This window comes from Leucopleurus acutus (genome assembly GCF_964270905.1).
Source record: "Leucopleurus acutus genome assembly, chromosome: 12".
Lineage (NCBI taxonomy): Eukaryota > Metazoa > Chordata > Mammalia > Artiodactyla > Delphinidae > Leucopleurus > Leucopleurus acutus.
In genome coordinates, this window is record NC_139154.1 from 85,779,887 (window position 1) to 85,800,990 (window position 21,104).

Below are 21,104 nucleotides of genomic sequence, written 5' to 3' on the forward strand. Positions count from 1 at the left end.
GGACGCGCAGGCTCAGCGGCCATAGCTCACGGGCCCAGCCGCTCCGCGGCTTGTGGGATCTTCCCGGACCGGGGCACGAACCCATGTCCCCTGCATCGGCAGGCGGACTCTCAACCACTGCGCCACCAGGGAAGCCCAATGATTTCTTTCTTAAGGGAAAATAGTAAAGAAGGAAAGGATCAGAAATGGGATAGTAAATGATTTCAATTTAAATAAGTCAAGGAATGTATTATTAGAGAGAGCAAAGGTCACTAAATGAAACAATATCAGCCAGATACATTACAACATGGTCTACAGACCACTGCTCTAGCACTAAATCAGAAATGATTCCTTGTTATAATCATTCTTTTGTATTTTAATAATTAAACATCTTTGGACAAGGTCCAAGATGAATTATACACTATAGTAAATTACATATAACAAGCCTCTATCCTTTTTACAATAACATTTTTCAACATAGGCTCTCAATAGCTAATACTCACCTAATAAGAAACTGAAGGTATTCTTTTCTATTTCTCCTAATCATCTCATTCAAATCCTATCACCATGAATTTCCTGGGTACTTGGCTTTAAAATACTGTACTACTATAAACTTTAAATTCAAGCCCTGGAGAGGTCTACATTCATTTCAGCAGAAGCATCTTGAAATGTTGAATTATCTTCAATTTCCTTCAATCATTTATTGTAGCTGCCAAACTGAAACGGCACACCTTAAAGGCAACACTAAACTGAAAGGAAATAATAAAAGAGTCTCTTAAATGTTTTATTTGTGAAAGCTTATCTTTCCTGCCATGAAATTTTGTGTACTATCTGAAATATATCACTTTACAAAACTGACATCTTGCATGCAGTTATTTTGCCATGATACACTTGCCAGACTTCAAGGTTTTGGGGAGGGGGGTCGGAGGGAAGGGACTGGCATGTTTTCTCAACCTTTTATAAACAGATAAGGAATAAAGAGCTAGGCTGGTTTTGGTTTTTGGCCTAAGATTGGGAGTAGGGGGTTACAGAATTAAAATTAAGTCTCAATTGCCAGTAGATATCACTATAGCTACCCCCTTTTCTGGACAGCTTTAACTAATCTTCCTGGCTATATTAAAATTATACCATAAAATAAACACTTTAAAAGGCACATCAGGTCAGAGGGTGGCTGCTCTCTGAAAGGCAAACAAATCTGCAAACCAAAATCATTCAAAGCATTTTCTTGAAATCCTGCACACAAGCAATATAATAGCAGATTAATCAAGGAGAACAAATCTACAGAATAATGTAATAAAATTTGTATACTTTTCCCCCTAACATAATTGTTAATGAAAACTATAAAATGCTAATATTTAAAATAAGCAAAATATGGTTTGTATTTCCAAAACTGATGAGTTTTAGACCAGGATATAGGGAAAAGAAATGTTTTTATTAGTTAAGTACATTCAGATCACATTTATATAAAATAGGTTGCTATCCAGTTAAAAGAGCCCCTGAATTTATCAGAGCAAGTTTACTAACTATTCTATGAAGAGAGAAAACAAGATGCCAGTTCTTCTTTTTCTCCGCTTTATCTACCAAACTTAGCTATTACATGAGGCTCAGAATCACTGTTCAAACCTTTCTCAGTTAATGTTACTTTGTAAAGCCAGAATTTCTGATAATTTATTGCATAGAGGTATGGTTTAACAGTATTATAAGCTAAGTGATTCCTAAAACATCTTTTTCTCCAATGACCTACGCTTAGGAAAAAGTATCTATATTCAATACACTGTCCATTTTTTAAGCATTTCCTGTATTTCTAGTCAATTTTTAAAGGCTCATTTAGAAATAATACTAATCCATTTCTAATAGCTAAGTAGAACAATTTTTTTAATTTGCAGGGTATCTTAAAAACCAATCAATTTGATATAACCTCAAATTCCAGGAATGTAAACCATAATTCAAGCTTCAGTTTTCCTCTTAAAATATTCTACTTACTAAAATGAATTCCCATCCTGCAATTATGAACAATAAGAAAATTGTGCTTAAAATAATATTAAAAGACTAAATCTCATTATTTAGTATTAGATTAATAATCCATAATTCTAATCTTAAAAGTATCTATAGCTATAACCCCTCCAATTTGTTAATTCCCAAAGAGATTAATACAAGATATAATTAACATCTAACCTTAGAGCAGACTGTCATTTGGAACAAACTATGCTAACAATAACTGTACCACAGTCAAATAGATCAACCCATCACCCTTTATGATTCTGACTAAGGTTAATGAGCACAACTTGTCATAAATTTTCCAGTAACTCTGAAAAACTGAATTGAATGAAAAGACTAGTATTATCATAATACTTAAAATAGAATAAAGGCTGGAGTTGTCATATCTGGAACCTAGCACAGTATTTAACAATGTAAATGTCATTAAGTATTTGTGAAATGAATAGACAAAAAATAAGCAACCCAATACACTTACTATCACTCAGCTCCTTACTATGTGCTAGTAAGTACTTAAAATCATACATAATAAAATGGAATACACTCAAATTGTTTTTTACCTCTAATAAACACTTAAAAGAATTGTTCACTTAAGAATCTCCAGATTAAGAGAAGGCAGAATTGGACTTTCACAAACCAATAATTTGGCTAATGACTTTCTGCAACTGCATGACATTTTTCATTTAACTTTTTTTTTCTTAATGAAATGAGAAAATATAAAGAAATGCAAGCTATAACCTTCTTTGCAATAAATAACACTAGGCCACTATATTTGATCTTAATAACATTTATTTCTCTCATGAAGAAGCTACTTTAAAAAAAAAAATTTGAATTTTGAGGAGCCGAAGGTGAAAAAAGGAGTGAACTAACTATAAGTGTTCTTCCACTTCAAAAATCGTCTGACATCTGAGCCAGAAGTCTTTCTGCATCTATCAGTGACCTCCTCTTCATGTGTCATAGAAAGAGTTCAACATGCGTTACAAAATCCATTACATTTTAAGACCATTTCCAATATCTGCTACCATAAATCAAGAAATCTATTTATTCAAGGTTACTTATGGAGAATTAGTCACACAAAAAATTTTAACAACTTCATTTTCAAAAATTAAAGTATTTTACTGTACTTGGCATTCCTATACATAATGATGTGAATTCAAAGACTGAAAGCATTAAGGGTATATAATTAAAATTCATGGGCTTAGACATAAAAAAATTCGTTTAATATTTAGAATTCTCTGTAGCAAATACTGCAGAAAAATAAATCAGAATATAAACACAATGTAATCTCCTTTGGATTTCTCCTCTGCTTAAGTGGCATTAAATAACATACAAAGTTGTTCCAAAATACTTCTATGTAATTGCTATAGCCTCAGAAACATACAATAAAAAACTCTGAAAACATGAGGCCAAGAGAACTGTGGGCACTATGCATAAGAAACAAAAACTCGTGAATTCCCCCATTCCTAAGGATTTCTAAAAACTACCTTCCTAATTTCAAGAGAAAATTTACTCAAAAGAGAAAAATAAAAAACAGGTCAGCTACACAACACTTACAGCTTTACTGATAGGGTACAGCCATTATGCCAAAATTCAGCCATCAATATACAACCTCATTGCCCATCTAAAGTTAATGAGAATATATTTTACTTTAAATGGGACATAGTGGCAAAGTACCAAGAATTAAAGAATAACCTTAAAAGTCTTAATTTCATACTTCAAATATCACAAAAAGCAGTAATTCCCAAAATCATGAAAGCGTAATGAAATAACTTCACAGAAAAAATGGACATTTAAGTCATTTCTTTCTTTCCTAATATTATATAGTGAAAACAGATGTATTTAAAACTTCAGCATACTTCATAAAATCATTATTCATCGAAAATACACAAATGTTTGCAAAGAACATTTAACTTAAATTTCATAGTTGCTTATAAAATGGCACTTGCAAAATTGACCTATATAAGGAAATAAGAGTCTTGTCAAGAGACAGTAAACTATAAATATAAAATATACCACAATGTTAAAAAAACCACATAATGTTCTATAGGAAAATCAATAAGGATAACTTAATCTTTCTGGGGGAAAAGTATTTAGCATTACAAATTTAAAATGCAAATTTTACACACGAATTCAATATGGAATACATTTAAACCTTACAATGGCACATAATCATCATCTATTTTGTGGAAAACAATAAAAATTATGTACTTTTTGAATATGTGTACATCAAAACCAAAAGGTTAACTTTTACTTTTTCCTTTATTGGCAATTTTGGATGCACTTTTAGGTTTTGGTTCCCATAGGGCATTTTTTACAAATCTTGAAGCCGCAGCCCTGTCTAGCTTGCCAGCCTTTTTCTTGTCTGTTATTTCCTTGACTCTGTTCATGTATACTCTGATTCTCTCCTTAAAGACAAAAAAAGAAGAAAGGCAACAGATTTACTAAGCTGCTCACCACTGAGTTCTATTATACTATACCTCAGTTCAATTCAACAGCTTTGTATTTATTGCTTATTGAGTGGCACTAATAAGTGCAAAGCGAATAGGATAAACACATTCCATGTGCTCCTGGAGTTCACAGTCTGAGGGGAATACAGATATCGAAAAAGTCAGAAGTGTTCTGAATGTTTCAAAAGAGGAAGATCTAGACACTACAGAGATAAACATTTAATTGTTTATATGTGGTTATACTAAATTTTTAAATTTAGCATTCACCTAAATCCACATACTAACTCTCTTGTATCTGAAGTCTATAATCTAAAATAGAGCTTTCGGGATTTCCCTGGTGGTCCAGTGGGTAAGACTCTGCACTCCCAATGCAGGGGGCCCGGGTTCAATCACTGGTCAGGGAACTAGATCCCACATGCATGCCACAACTAAGAGTTTGCAAGCCGCAACTAAGAAGCCCACATGCCACAACTAAGAAAGCTGCATGCCACAACTAAGATCCCACATGCTGCAACTAAGACCTGGCACAGCCTAAATAAATAAATAATTAAGTAATTAAAATAAAGCTTTTACATACTTTCAACATACAAACTAAACTCTCCAGAAATTTTTCTAAACAGGAAATGGCTAAGGCATATTTAACTATTTATTTTTTTGTGTTACCTTCATGTCACAATTAAAATAAGTATAATGAAAATACAAGATCTTTTTATCCAATGTCATAGTTCTGACTGAAAAGCACATGATATTTTCTAATGAAATATACAGTTCTAATCAGACTTTACAAGGTGAGAAACATACTAGGTTGCTGTACCACTTTGAATCTTCTGAGACCACTAATCAGAATAAAGGGCTATTCTATACTTCAGCTGGAGAAATAAAGGCGTGAGAGCTATAAAACAGCAGAGTAAATGATTGATCACTGCTTAAAAGTTTCATTAAAATAATCAATATAGTTATATAAACATACACAGAAAAATGCAGAACCTTAGAATTTTTTAATTTTAAGAAATTGACAACCCTGTTCAAAACCCTCTCATGGCTCCCTATTTATCTGAGTAAAAGCCAAAGTCCTCACAACACACACCCAACCCAGTCCTGCCCAGAATGATCTTCCCTCACAAACCCACATGGCCAGCCCTCTCTTCCTTCCAGTCTCCTCAAATGTTCACCTTGTTAATAAGTGCTGCCTTTACTATTGAAAATGGCAATCCTACCCAAGCACTCCAATGCCCCTTACTCTGTGCTATTTTTTTCTTTTTTCCCACAACGTAACTTTCTAACATACTATATATTCATATGTATTTATTATTTGTTGTTTGTTTGATTATGTTGTTTGTTTCCCTCCACTAGATAGTCTGGCACCTGCCACAAAGGCAGAGATATTTATTGGCTTTATTCACTGAGGAATTATCTCACTTGGAAATAATGCCTGGCTTCCAGTGGGCATTCAAATATTTGTCAAATGAATAAACTATTTTCAATGCCCTTCTCCATTCATGATAGATATGGCAAATAGGCTTCCTCTCATATACTAACTCTGTGATCAATTAGTGACATCTGTCACAAGGTCAGAAAAGGGGAATAGGTTTATGGATGCTTTTCATTTATCAACCCTTGTCCAAAATATAAATGTACTCCTCCATAAAGTGGATTCTGAGGGAAAAAGAAGGCAGATGATTTTATCTTTTTCCAGTTACAGAATTAAGTATTACACTACTCCAAATAACTTTGTGTTTAAGAGAAGAGGAATTTTATAAATGTAAAGTCCATATTAGAAAGGTGAAAGCAGATGATACAATGCATACTTCTTAAGATTTAAAGCCAGTATCACTTGTCAAATCAAGATCTGTGGATCATACTGCTTTATATTTTTGCTTTAAGTATCTTTCACAATTTCTGTATTTAAAAATAAATTTACTTTTCCCCCAAGAAATTTAAAATAAGAAAATGTCTTAGTCTACACATTTAAAAATTGAAGACGGCAGATCTGGTTTACTCATTTTTTTAAATAAATGACCAAGTGCTTTACTAAGTTATAAAAAAATACATGTCAACCACCATAAAACTTTAGAACAATAATACAGTGTCAAGTATATTTCACATATATATTTACCTTATATTTTATAAACACAAAGAATAAATTTATTAATATTCTTATTCATAAAGCCAAGTCAAGAAGGTAACCATAAGTTTGATTTCTAAATTTTGTTCTTTCAAATTGAATGATTTGATTTAATTTTTGAAGTCAGCAAAAACTCCAAGATACCAGACCTTATATAATATACTATACTTATACATCTAAATGGAATACAAAGACAAACCTAGAAGATTTATTACAGGTTGTAAATATGTCACTAATGCAGAATTACTGGACAGTACACATACAACTGGTGCCAAAAAAGCTTTTAGCTTTGTTGCCGAAGTGGATTCTTTACTGCTGAGAAAATGAATTAATGGAAGAATTGAAACGGTGGAGGAGAAACTTTCCCGTCTTGGCTAGTAAATCAACTAGAATATACTTTTAAGAATTGCATCAGAGTTTAAAAAAAAAACAGGCAGTTGTAGAGATGAACAGGATTTCAAGAATTTATAGGAAAAATAATATAGCACTTATAAATAATTACTAGAATCGTGACATTTTCCCATCCACAGATTTATATAATATATGGAACACCCTTCTCTGACAAAGGTGAGAGAAAGAAAAACTAAAGGCACAATGAAATCTGGCTCACTTTCGTAATTTCATCCCTAAATAATTCTGTTCTCCACAATTAGTGTGATAAAGGTACTGCGATTTTACCTTTAGAAACACTACAACAGACATTACACGTAAAATAAAAAGAAATCGATCCACTGCAATCTTACCAATTCCTGCTTTACTGGATGTTCCTTAGGATTAACTCCCTGCGTTGCCAAATAAACTACAAGAGAAAGATTTCATGGAATAAAATGCATATATATTAATTAAGAGCATTAATTAAAGAAACTCCAGTTACAAAATGGAAACGTCACACAAATTATTAACTAAATCTTAAATTATTCAACCTCTTTGTAATATTAAATGTATGTGTGGCTCATGGGCATCTGGTATTCTGATTTAAAAAGAAATAAATATCTGACTATTAAAATTGCCATAAAGTATAACTGCTAGCATTTTAAAAAATAAGTCACCTTTGACATGGTAAATAATTTGCTTTCTAATTAACTCTAAAGTAATATACATACCCCAAAACATTGAATTCAATGTGTAAGCAGAAACTAAATCCACTTTTGCTTGTTCAAGTGGGTCCAACTATTAAAAAAGAGGGAGAGAGAGAAAGAAAAAGAAATTAAAACTTTGAGCACCATCACATATTTTAAATTTTCGCCAAGTACAATGTATCAAAGAAATGTTTTTCTCACTTCCTATAATCCAATAATCAAACCAAATAATCTGGAAATAATTTGCAAAAAGAAAAGTTTTGTTAACCAGTGATTTTTGCCCACAAATTTTCACTTCAGCATACCATCTTTAAGTTAAACAAGGAATGTGTATAATCCAAAATAAAAAAAAATCTTTTGAATTATTTTAATTTCAGGATTTACAATCTGGGCTTTGTATGTCAAAAGTAATTCATCAATATAAACATTGTACATGATGCATTTATGTATAAGAAGCAGGCTAAAATGCTTAGGCAATACCAAAGAGAGAAGAAACATAATGAGATTTGTTTTAGACTGTCAAAGTCAATTTACTCTTTTTGTCCTATAGGGTTTCCAGAAACCCTGATAACATCATTGTAATACTTAAAAGGTCAAAGGTAGAGTCTGTCAAAAAGAATGCTGGGAGAGCTTTTTTTTATTCAAAACCAAGTCAAAATAAAAATATAGTTAGGAGGTATTTCCTAAGCTTGGAGTTTGTTATATTTTCCCCTTAAAGATATCCAAACACTTAAAAATTGAAATAAAGGGGGAAAGGGGCATATTTCATGTATCTGTTTCTTCTATATGTTTCATAACACAGCACTCGGTTTTATGAATACATTTTTAGAAATTACTTAAAATACCTTCTTCAACAACTCATTTCTAGAAACAGACATCATGGTCTTCAGCATCTCATCCACAGCACCAATGGAATTCTCAAATGTTGATAAATATTCATGAATTTCTACTGGATAGTCTTCATTAATTTCTTCGCCTGCCATTATGTTCAACTGGGAAAAAATTAAATTCTTAGTTCATACTGGAGACAGAGAATGCTCTCTAGGTTACAAAAAAAAAAATTAATAGGTCATATCATATGTTTCAAAAGTGCTAAAAGAGTTAAAACCTGAAGTTAATTAAACAAATCTTCTTACAATATAATTCTGGAGCAACCACGTTTAAACTTCCCCTCTTCTTAGGCTGCTGGGGAGTTGGGGTGGGCTGCCAGGATAGGACCCACCCAAGTTCATTAATGCTACACATATCAATCCCTCAATCCCTCGATGCTTTTTGAGAACTAAAGAGATACGACTACCAAACATGTTATATCAATAATAAAAATCTTACATTTTAAAAACTTTCTGTTGAAGTTAAAGACCAAGCAAAGCAATGAAAGTGTGATAAATATACACTACCCCCTAATGCTTGCTGAAAAAAATAAGCAAAGCTCTTTTTTTAAAAAACATACATATTAGCACTTGTAAATTTAGATGTTGATCTAGCAGCATGGTATATTAAACCAAAAAATTAGAAATCTTAGATCTGAAATATTTTATAATTATTTATCACTAAAATTACTTTTCAAGCCTATATTTATATATATTCCTTAAGCTTAAAATATTAATAAGAAATTCAAGAGTCAATAGATCACATAAAGTCTGTAAGCAGAAAAGATGAAACATGGGAGAAATAAACTATATGGTTTTCATTTAGGCTAGAGCATACCTTGACGGCCCATTCTTTAAAATTCACATTTACATCATAATATTTAATAGCTATATGAGGAAAAGAAAAGTCCACATCAATGTATTTAATATGGTATCTAAGATCAAATTTCAGAAGCAATTCCAAGCCACTGTACCATCCTTAGGTTTTATTAGCTGAAAATACCTCTTTCATTACACAGCTAAGGAGAACATCAAGAATGTGCAAAATAACAAACAGCATAGCCAAATTGAAGTAAAGGGACTCAGGCTTTCCACCTTGCCTGATCACTGACTTCGTTACCTTAGATAAATCACTGAATCTCTCTGGGCCCCAAATATCTCATCCATTAAATAAGGCATTTGGTCTAATGATCTCTAAAGTCCCTTATAATTCTAAATGTTATGACTATGTCATTTAAGTTTTAAAAGTACTACTTGAATATTTAGTCACAATATACCCACATTTCTATTCAACAAATACAGTCCACTGAGACATCTGGTTTCATTTAAAATTTTAAAAAAGTGAAGTCCAGGGGTCTATTACTACTCACACTGTAAAGTTATTATCCAACTACTGTGCAAACAGCAATTAAACAAAGGACTATGAGAAAAGAAAACCACAAAGGAAAGAACTGTGACTTCCTATTTCAAAAAGTTAACTGAAAATACGGATTTGCCTCTCATTCCTCCCAGAAAAATCTCTCCAAAATGACAGAAGAAACACAAAAATAAGTCCATAGTAATGCTGGAAACCAAGAAGGGCACATATCCATCAGCCGACCTCAACAGCAGAAATTTTTATAAGCTAAAGAGCAAATGGGATTAGACTGATAGGGAACAGAACCAAGGAGCCTGCAATCCCTTACAAACAAAAGAGAAGGAGAATCTAGGAATAAACCCAAGATGAAGGACAGTAAGAGGTGAACCATGCGGGCTGAAAGCTGCTAAACCAATCTCCCAATCTGTGAAAGGACAGCTCCAGCATCTACTGCCCAGATAAGGGTATTAGTACAGGGACAGACACAAATATAGAGAAGACTTGATATTTCTTTTCTTTACATAAAATTTTAAACCAATAAATTTGAAAAATCTGGATGATAAGAATGAGGTGCTAGGAAAAAAAATTACCAAAACTAACCTAAAAAGAAGTACATAAAACAAATAGATCATTACACAGACAAAACAAAAAACAAAAAAACCCCACACTTTATAAAGAAGTCAAAGATCTACGCTCCAAAAGGGTTCCAAGTCTAGAAAATATTATAGGTAATTTCTTCCAAACCTTTAAGAAACAGTTAATTTTTATGGTATTTAACTGTTTAAGAACATAGAAGGAGATGGAAAACTTAGATACCTATTTCACAACATACACAAAAATAAACTCCAGATGAATTTAAAAGATAAATGTATTAAAAGATTATATACATTATATAAAATGTGTATATAATCCAAATGAAACCCAAATGCTATAAAAGGAAATGGCTGACAGACTTAAATACATAAAAACTGAAAAAACATCTATATGGTAAAAGTATACCATAAGCAAAGTTAAATGCAAGAAACAGCACGGGAGAAAATATGTGCCAAAATACAACAAAGGATTAGTCAGATTATATAAAGAGTTCCTACAAAGCATAAAACAGATTAAAATAATGAAGATCTCACCCATCAGATTGGCAATAATTTTAAAGACTGGCGAAGTTTGACGTTAGCAAGGGTATACACTGGAGGCGGAATATAAATTGGTACAGATTTCTTAAATGCACACACCCTTTGACTCAGGATATCCTCTTCAGAAAGTAGCCTACAGAAATCCTTGTATACATGCATATAAGTTTATTAAAATGGACTCTTCAGACCCTTCTCTTAAAGTGGGGACTTTGCCTTACATCAATTTTTCTCTCTGCTGGATCACTGCCCATAAGCTTGAAACATTTTATTCCTCCATCTTAGATAAGAAACAAAAGAAACACCTTGACTTCATATCCCCCTCCAGCTTAAGCCCCATTTTCTATCTCCCTTTTAGAACAAACTCCTCAAAAGGGTTGCTAATATTGAATACTAGAGTTCCAGTTCCTCTCCTTCCATTCTTTCTTGAATCTACTACAATCAGGCCCCCTATTTCTCACTCAAAATTGTTCTTGTCAAGGTCACCCACTCAGCCACATTGTCCAATTCAATGGTCAATTCTCAGTTCTCGTCGTTTGACATAGCTGGCTCAGTCTGTCTGGTTTCTAGGGCAGCACATTTCCTTGGTTTCTCTCTTACCTCACAGGTTGCTTTCTTGGTCTTCTTTGCTGCATCCTTTTCATATCCTCAAGCCTCTTAACCTTGACGTGCCCAAGGGCTGTCCTTGAATCTCTTCTCTAATTTACTCTCTAGGTGAGCTCTGGGTTTAAACTATATTAATAATCTGATGACTCCCAGGTTTGCATCTCCAGCCCTGACCTCGCCACTGAACTCCAAATTTAATGTCCAACCGCTTACTCAGTACCTTGGTTGGCTGTTAATATATTCTCAAATGTAATGTGCCCAAAGCCCAATTCCTAATCTTGCTTACTTTATCTTGTAATAACCTATAATGGAAAAGAATCTGAAAAAGTATATGTATGTATGTATGTATGTATGTATGTATGTGTGTGGATATACAGTAAGTCCCCTACATATGAACGAGTTCAGTTCCGAGAGTGCGTTCGTAAGTCCGATTTGTTCGTAAGTCCAACAAAGTTATCCTAGGTACCCAACTAACACAATCAGCTATATAATACTGTACTGTAATAGGTTTATAATACTTTTCACACAAATAATACATAAAAAACAAACAAATACAAAAAATAAAGAAAACATTTTTAATCTTACAGTACAATACCTTGAAAAGTACAGTAGTACAGTACAACAGCTGGCATACAGGGGCTGGCATCGAATGAACAGGCAGGAAATAAACATACTGTACTACCGTACTCTATACAGTACTATACAGTAAAGTACACAAAAGGACAACCACTTGTAGAGGATGCATGCAAGTGACAATGTACGCCAGACACTTGAACTAACTTACATGATTGGACATGTGAATGTACATTCGCATCTTTGAAAGTGCACAACTTGAAGGTTCATATGTAGGGGACTTACTGTGTGTGTGTGTGTATACATACACACACACACACACACACACACATATATATAACCAAATCACTTTGCTATACACCTGAAACTAACACAATACTGTAAATCAACTATACTTCAATAAAAAAGAAAGAATCTAATCTTGCCTACTACAGTCCTCCCCATCTCATTTCATGGCAACTCCACCTTTTCGATTGCTCAGACCTAAAATTACAGAATAGTCCTTGACTCCTCTCTCACCCTATCTTTATTTATTTTTTTTTTTTTGCTGTACGCGGGCCTCTCACTGTTGTGGCCTCTCCCGTTGCGAAGCACAGGCTCCGGATGCACAGGCTCAGCGGCCATGGCCACGGGCCCAGCCGCTCCGCGGCATGTGGGATCTTCCCGGACCGGGGCACGAACCCATGTGCCCTAGCATCGGCAGGCGGACTCTCAACCACTGCGCCACCAGGGAAGCCCTCACCCTATCTTTAAAACATATTCACATTCTACCACCTCTACTGCTACCACCCTAGTCCGAGCCAGTCCGAGCCATCATTGTGTCTTGCCTGTGTTGTTGCCATAGCCTCCTAAACGGCTTCCCTGTTTCCATTCCAATAGTTTATTATCAAGAAAGTGATCATCTCAAATCTAAGTCAGATTCTACCATGCCTCTGCTTGGAAACCTTCAAAGGCTTGCCGCCTCACTCAGGAAGAGACAAAATCTTTACAGTGGCCGAAAAAACCCTGACTCTCTGCTGCCTCCTCTGTGACCTCATCTCCTCCCACTCTGCCCCTGGCTCACTCCATTCCAGCCATAATGGCCTCACTGCTCTTCTTCTTATTGGGTATGCCCCTATCTCAGAGCCTTTAGACTTCTCTCCTTCCTAGACTGTTTCTCCCCCACCAATGGCGTCAAAGCTCATGACTTCACCGCTGCCAGATCTCTACTCAAATGTTATCTATTGGTAAAGCTTTCCTGACCATCCTATTTTAAAATGCATACCCCTCTTCTCATTCCCAGCACTTCCTATCTCCTTCTTCACCCTTCAGGCCTCAACAGCATCTGACATATATCATTTATTGTCTGTCTACCTCCAAAAGAAGGTAACTACATGAAAACAGGCAGTTTTGTTCACTACCACTGCCTAGCAGTCGATAAACATTTGTTGAATGAAGACATTATAACCAAATACTGGGAATAATCTAAATAGTCATCAATAGGGGAACAGTTAAATGAATTATACCACATCCATCCAAAAGAGTAAAAATAAAGAAGTAAATCTTTATGTTGTAATACACGATAAGTGGTGAAAAAAAGTCATAGAACATAGTATATAACACGTAATGTGTCTAAGAGATGCCATTTATTTTAAAAAATTGTATATGTAGATATGTAGAAAAAGGTCTGGAAGGAGACATACAAAAATAGACATTCTTTCTGAGAAGGGATAGGAAATGCGAATGGGATCAAAGCAGACTCATGTTTTTAGCTCTTCATTCTTCGTTGTTTAAATTTCGTTATTTCAAAAAGCATGTATTAAAATTGTAATAAAAATAAACAATCATTAAATTTAAATAAAGGCATATTTTAATAAAGTATTTTGGCTTTTAACAAATACTGCAAGTATAAAAAACACAAAAAAGCCTTTATTTAAATGTGAATTTTTTCATTCGAGTTTTCTATTGGAAAATATTTCCCCTCTCAAAATCGTGATAGGGATTTTTCCTGCAATTATTCCTTGTCCCTAAGCCCCAGTAAACAAGTAGCTATTTATTGTTAAAATGGGTTACGGTGAACACTGAAAGCAAGGCAGTAAGTAAGAATAATGACTCTCATTAAATCTGAACTGAACCACTTGCCTTTTTCCTAACTAAAAAATAAAGGCAAGGTAGACTGAAAAATAAAGGTTCTTCTATTATCAGAAATTCCCCCCAATTCAAATGATTTCTCCTAACATTCCGTACAGATAGCTCCTGAGTGTTTGTTCCTTCCACAGGGAGCACTGCAAGGAGGGAGCCGCAGAAGCTGCCCTCTGGTCCCCTTTGTTACTCAGATGCCAGGATGAAGCAGTGAATGGATGGTTACCAGCAGCCACAGCCAACATCTGAACCCCACTGCCTGTGAGCCAGGCACTACTCTAAGCAGCCACACACATTCATTCATTTACTCCTCACAGACAACAAACGGACCCACAGTGAGTTTCCGTAACTTGCCCGAGACTGTACGTGGTAAATGTCCAAAGAAGAGAAAGAAGAGAACTCACCTCTCTCTGCCCTTCACTCGCTGCCTGGTTCTACAGGGACTCCCCACCCCTCCACCTACTCCTTCTAAAGCGCAGGCTGCAAGTGGAGAAAGTGGAAGAGGGCATGAGAGAAGGTGCCTCTCTTCATCCCTCAGGAAGGTCTGGCTGAGACTCAGGGGCAGAGGGGAGAAACCCTGCCCAGCAATCCCTACAGGACGTTACTGCCATTCCTTCCCTCCTCTCGTTGGTGATGAGAGCCACAGTGCCGACAGGAGAAAAGGAGGGGCACACGACATCATCCCCTACCTCCTCCCCTCCATTCTCTGCTTCAGGGAGCTCAGTGCAGCCTGGAACCTGGAAGTCGCCCCTCATCGCTTCCTCAGGCCCCAGTCCCATCAGTTCTGTCAATACGGCCTCCTTAATCTCCTTAGCCACAAGCTTTCCCCCATTCTCACTAACTAGATCATTTCAAGAGCCTTGGAGTAGTCTCCCTACTGTCAATTTTTCTCCACTCTCAATGTTAGGATGTTACAAAACATAACTTTTCCATAAAGATAGTCTGGTCATGGTACACCCCTGCTTAAAATCCTGCAATAGTTTCCCGCCACCTTGAAGGTAAACTCCAAACCCCTTATGTGGACGTGAGGCCCTTTACAATGTGGCCCTTGCTTGCCTGACTAGCCTCATCTTTCATTGCTCCCCTCTTCCAATCCTATAGCTGTAGCCACCACGGCAGTTTTCCAGATGTTCTATGCCCATTCAGCCTAACCTTTCGCCTGTGTGGCTCTCTATACGTGAACCATCCTTCCCACTTCACTTTGTTCAAACCCTGCTTACGTTTGGAGGTAAGATCAGGTTTCCCTTTAGTGCATAGGACTTCTCTGAGTGCCACCCTCCCATTCCCTCTGTCTGGATAAGCACAGCTACAGGTTCTCATGTCACCTAAAACACTATCTGGTGACATGTGTTGATTTACTTAACCTTGACTACAAGCTCCCTGAGGGGGTGGTGTCATCAATATGTCACCGCCATGCTGATGTGTCACCAGTGGCTGACACACAGAATGACTTTATGTCTCAACTTGCCCAAGAGAGTCCCCATGTATGTCTATTGTTTCAGCTTGCCAACTGCTCAGCTCCCCATTTCTCTTTCAGAAGTCCCAGTTTGAGCAATAAATTATAGGGTTACCCTAACAAACGTAGGTTCTCTGACCCTTGCCACCACTCCTCACCCCACTTTGTTAGAGCACATGAGAGCCTAGAGAGTGGCTCCTGGTACCAGCTGGGGTTCAACCAGAGCAGCGGAACCAGTAGGAGGTATTCTGAAGAGATGTACTGCAAGAAACTGGTTTATGCAATTGTGGAGGAATCTGCAGGGCAGGTAAGCAAGAAAGAACATGCTGGAACTCTTGGCTGCAAGCTGAAACTGCTGTCCACGGATGGAACTTCTTTTTCATCAGGGAAGTTTCAGCTCTGCTTCTAAAGCCTTCTAATTAATTGGATCAAGCCCACCCAGATTATCTAGAATAATAAAAGTCAACTGTTTGTGTATTTCGATTATATCTACAAACAACTTCAGAGCAATAGCTAGTTTGGTGTTGGACTGAATGGGGGCTGCAGCCTAGCCAAGCTGACACATCAAAAAGACCATCACACTCCTTCAAGCCTCCAGAACTACAGCCAGGAAACATATATTCCTGGCATCACAAATTGTTGCTCTGACAGCATTTTTCCACAATAGACATGTTACTGATGACTGTCAGGTTCCCAAGTAATAAAACTAGAGTTCAAATTCCAGTTAACAAATGTGGAAATCATAACCTTTAAAAAAAAAAAGAAAATCACCATTTTGCAACCCCTAGTGAAATTACAGATTCACGTAATCTTCACTGACAGATAAAAGGGGACGTTTACAATAGAGGAGTGAGACTGCCCGCGCACCGCAATGAAGACCCAACGCAGCCAAAAATAAATAAATTTATTTTAAAAAAACCACCTATATTCTTTAGCTCTATTTTATTCAAAGAACTATATGAATGGATTGCCTTCCCTACACCTAAATTTTCTAGCCACCATAAGGCCACTTTCTCCCTATTCTCATGGTACAAAAGCCTTTCTAGCCTCGTGCTCTCTAGAAACTCCTCCTAGAGTTGTTGTGAGGACTCCCTGCCACCAACATGTTTGGCCTGCTTAACTCGGCTCCCTCATCAACAATGCTTTCTCAAGGAAGCATTCCCTCTTGCCTCACAATGAGTCACATCCACTAGTTACACAGTCTCACAGCACCATGTATTTCTCCATATCATTGTTGTAATTTTATATTTCTGTGATTATTTGAATAGTGTCCATCATCCACACTGGACTATAAGCACCGTGCAGGACAAGTCTTTGCTCATATACACTCCAAATATCAGGGTAGCATGTCATAGATGCTAAATAAATATCTATTAAAGAAATGACTCCTCAGTGCCTGGCACGCAGTCAATGCTGAGTAAATGTGGAGTATGTGCTAGGAAGAGAGTAGGGATAAATAAAGCAACTGTCAGACAACCGAGAAAGGACCCATTTGAAGGTGGGTAGCATTAATTTGGGTCTTTTGTGAATTTCTTCAGCAGGGTTCAGTAGGCCTGGAGCAAGAATGGTAATCCAGAATGAGGAACTGACTAATGGATGCAAAGGAAAGGACTTGCAAAAGCATCTTGAAGACAGCTGACTGGGAGGTATGGCTTTGAAGGGAGAGAAGTAAGGCTTTTTCCTCTGCTTGCAATACCCCCTCCCCCAACTCCTCCCCTGTCTTCTGGGCCTAGTAAAACCTATTAATCCTTTAAAACACACATCAAATGCCCTCTATTCTATAAAGGCTTCCATATCTCCCAAACAAAAGTAGTCTCTTCTTCCTCTTTGCTCCCAAGGTTCTCCAGACCGTTATCACTTATCCATTAATAACACTCCTTCTCATGTATCTTGATAAATCCAAAAATGCCAGTCCTCGTTTATCTATCTGATCCATAACCAGCGTCCGAGAATAGTGAACACATTACTTCACCCTGAATTCCACAACACTATACTCTCAAAACTGTCCTTGTCCCCCGATGGCTGTTCTGTCTACTTTGTTGGGTCTTCATCTCCCCAAACCTATAAAGGCTAAGATGCCTAAAGACTCACGTCTTGTACTGCTTTTCTGTTTACATTCACTCCTTTGGCGATTGTCTCCAGTCTCACGATTTTAAATACCATCTGACTCCCAAATGTTCTTTTCCAGCAATGACCTCCCCTCTGAACTCCAGACTTGGTAGACTCAATTGCCTACTCAACATCTCCACTTGGATGACTAACAGAGATCTCAAACTTAACACATCATAATGAACTCCCAATTCTCCCTCACAAACCTGCTCCTCCCATAGTTTTCCACCTCTCAGTTAATGGCAATTAACCATTCTAGTTGCCCAAGCCCAAAACCTTGACAGTTCTCTTACAACCCACATTCAATCCATAAGCAAATCTGTTAGCTTTACCTACAAAATACATCCAAAATTGAACTGCTACTCACCACTGTCTTTCCAGCTGTGAAGCTGCTATCATCTCATCTGCATTATTACACCTTCCTAATTAGTCTCCTGGCTTTGCCCTACCCCTCTCTCCAACAACTTGCTCTTAACACAGCAGGCAGAGTGATCCTATTAAAAACCTAAACCAGATCATGTCACTCCTCTGTTCAAAACCTTCCACTGGTTATTTACCCACTGTATCTCCAAATGATTAACATAAAGTCTTGCCACATACTTAATAACTATTTGTTCACTAACTAAAAACAATGAAAGTAAACTGGAACCAAATTTTGGAGAATCTCAATATCAGATTAGGATAGTGACCATGTGGATCCAAAAGAAAATATATAATAATGTACATTCCAGGGCTGTTTCCATTCCTATACTAAGTAGAGTTACATACAATTATGAACTAAGCCAGGAACAAATCCAAAATATATATAATTTGGGGAGAAAACTAGAGAGACATCCGCAAATGTTGCATCAGAATTCTATTAACGTAATGACCTTTTTGCACTGCATTACCTTAGAAAATGATAGTGAAACGTATATACAACAATCTCTCCATAAATATTGTTGTCTTTGGCAGATAGTCTACACTAGTGCAGCCTGTAACTCTCCTTCATACTTAGAGTAAAATCACGGAGAAAAGATAGAGATGCTGGCCTCTAAAAACAAATTTATCCCAAAGTCTCATAAATTACAAAGAGGTTGCTCAAGATCGAGATGAATAATTAAATCAGATTACAATGAAATTACTTCAATTGTTAATTCTAAAGTTTAATTCGAAGTGTTTTCAAAATTATTGATGTGAAGCAGTAAAATTACCTTCCAAAACTATGGAATTTGCTTATGACAATATTCTCATCTCCTCTCAGGTGTACTGTGCAGGTTAAATAAATAATATAGGTAAAGTTCTTAGAACAGTGCCTGGCTCAGGACTCAATACATTAACTAGTAATACTAGTTATTATTTTACTAAAGTGAAAATGATCAAACACCCCAACCCAGTGGGGACTATTTAGAGCCGTATTTTAAGGGTCAACTGTTTGGAAACAGTCGCTAACTGAGATAAAACACATAAAGAGCCATTTGAAAATTTTAAGACTGTTATGAAAAATTATATCACCTCTGAACTGCAATACATACAACACAGCTATCTGAAGACAGCTATAACATCTTTTGACTCAGAACCGTTCTAATTATTTTGAAAAAACATTGTTCACACAATCATTATTTTCTTTCAACAAAACAGTGAGCTCTATCATTTTCCATCAATCACAAACAGTTCACGGAATTTCAATAGGAATTATTTGGTTATTTTCGAATCCAAAGTCAACATTCGGTTAAGTCTCGGGTCAGTCTACTACAGACAGTCCAAAAAGATTAATAAGTGTTTACTTATGATTAATAAACATCTCACTGGGACAGATACATCTTTATCAAGCCAAAACTGTTGCAGTCAACAAACAGCAAGACACAAAAGATACTTTCAAACAGAAGTTTCAGTCACACTAAACTTTCCTGGGCCGTAAAGAAAAACCACTTTTTTGAGATTCCATTAGATTTCATCTTAAAGTCGAAATTAGCCTACCATCTCGGGTGGGCTAATGTTGCAGTGGCAGGCAGTGCGTGATCATGTATGTGAATGATAACGGATGACACGGGAAAGCTACTCCCCTACATCTGCCACTTAGGCCTTCCTCCCTCAACCAGGTTTGAAGGCAGCTGAAAATTAACAGTGAAGTCACGTGCTCTTAATTTCTCCGCCCTCCAATACTTGAGAGGCGGAGCTAAGAAGCGAGGAAAAAGCGAAAGGCCGGACCCAGAGACGTGAAGGGCCAAGGTAGGCCGAAGCCAGCAAGCAGCCACAGAAAAGCGGAAGTGGGGGATCTTGCCACGACGCTGCCCCAACGCTCGCATTCGCGGAAGGCTACGCAGCCCAGTCCCCCTCCCCACAGTCAGCCGGAGGGTGACAGGGCGCTCCAGGAGAAGCGAACCTAAAAGCACGAGAAATTCCAACCCCAGCTCTGAATAATACCTCGCGGGCCTTCCACTCCTGTCTCCCAGAAAGCAGTCGGCGGCGGTGACGTCAGCAGCGCGCCGGCTTTGCCCGCGGCGCGAGCGGCGCTCTCCGGTGACCTCACGCTGCTCGCCCCGCCCCTTCGCTCCTTTCCCTTCCGCCTCCAAAGGCCATGCTCCAACCGCGCCGCAGGCCGAAGGTGTAGGAGGGGGTTGGGGCGGGGCGCTGGCACCTTTTTCAAGATTTGCATTTGGCCAACGCCCACCGGATTAGAAATTGAGCATATTTATCCAGAAAAAAAAAATGTTAGTTACTAAAGCTTTGTGCTGGTTTTTACGTTCGCTGAAACTCGTTGCAGGGCCCAGGTTCTCTCCCATTTTCCACCTCAAAATTAGCCTCCAAAGCAGCTTCCCGAGTTATCCGTGGTGAAAGTTCGGGTTCTTTGCTTTTCCAACCCATCGCTACGAAATTATTTTGTAAAATACAATCAAAATGAATTGCTTGAAAGATGGATTAAAAGGCAAAAGAGAAGCCTAGATCTCTAATTATTTCAAAAAACATAAAACTGCACTGCAATAAATGAAATCAGAACAAACATAAGAGGAAAAAAAGACAAAGATTGCATATTGCTACTTGAACGATTAGGAGCATCGTTTTTACATTCCTGACTTTATTCCACAATCGTAATTTAACGAAAAGTTATGCATGAAATAGCGATTCCATATATTAAATGCCTACAAAGGCACTTTGAACAAACACCGTGTGTGTCAATACTAAAGTATTTTAAGTGGCAAATGAGCTTTCTTCTGGTTTCTTCTAGTCTACTGGGATTAAAGATAAGGCTTCTGGTTGAGGGTGGTGAGTATCTAA

At 36.9% G+C, this 21,104-nt stretch overlaps 1 protein-coding gene across 1 annotated transcript; it reads right to left on the reverse strand.

The window, feature by feature from the left end:
- Positions 1–482: 482 nt before the first annotated feature.
- On the reverse strand, positions 483–20,787 carry C1D (C1D nuclear receptor corepressor). Its single transcript, XM_082852304.1, has 6 exons — positions 20,253–20,787; positions 8,471–8,617; positions 7,650–7,716; positions 7,290–7,345; positions 4,183–4,379; positions 483–728 (listed from the first exon to the last, which is right to left on the reverse strand). The coding sequence occupies exons 2-5, from the start codon at positions 8,606–8,608 to the stop codon at positions 4,215–4,217; spliced, it is 426 nt and encodes a 141-aa protein (XP_082708430.1). The 5' UTR covers positions 8,609–8,617; positions 20,253–20,787; the 3' UTR covers positions 483–728; positions 4,183–4,214.
- Between the last annotated feature and the right edge of the window lie 317 nt (positions 20,788–21,104).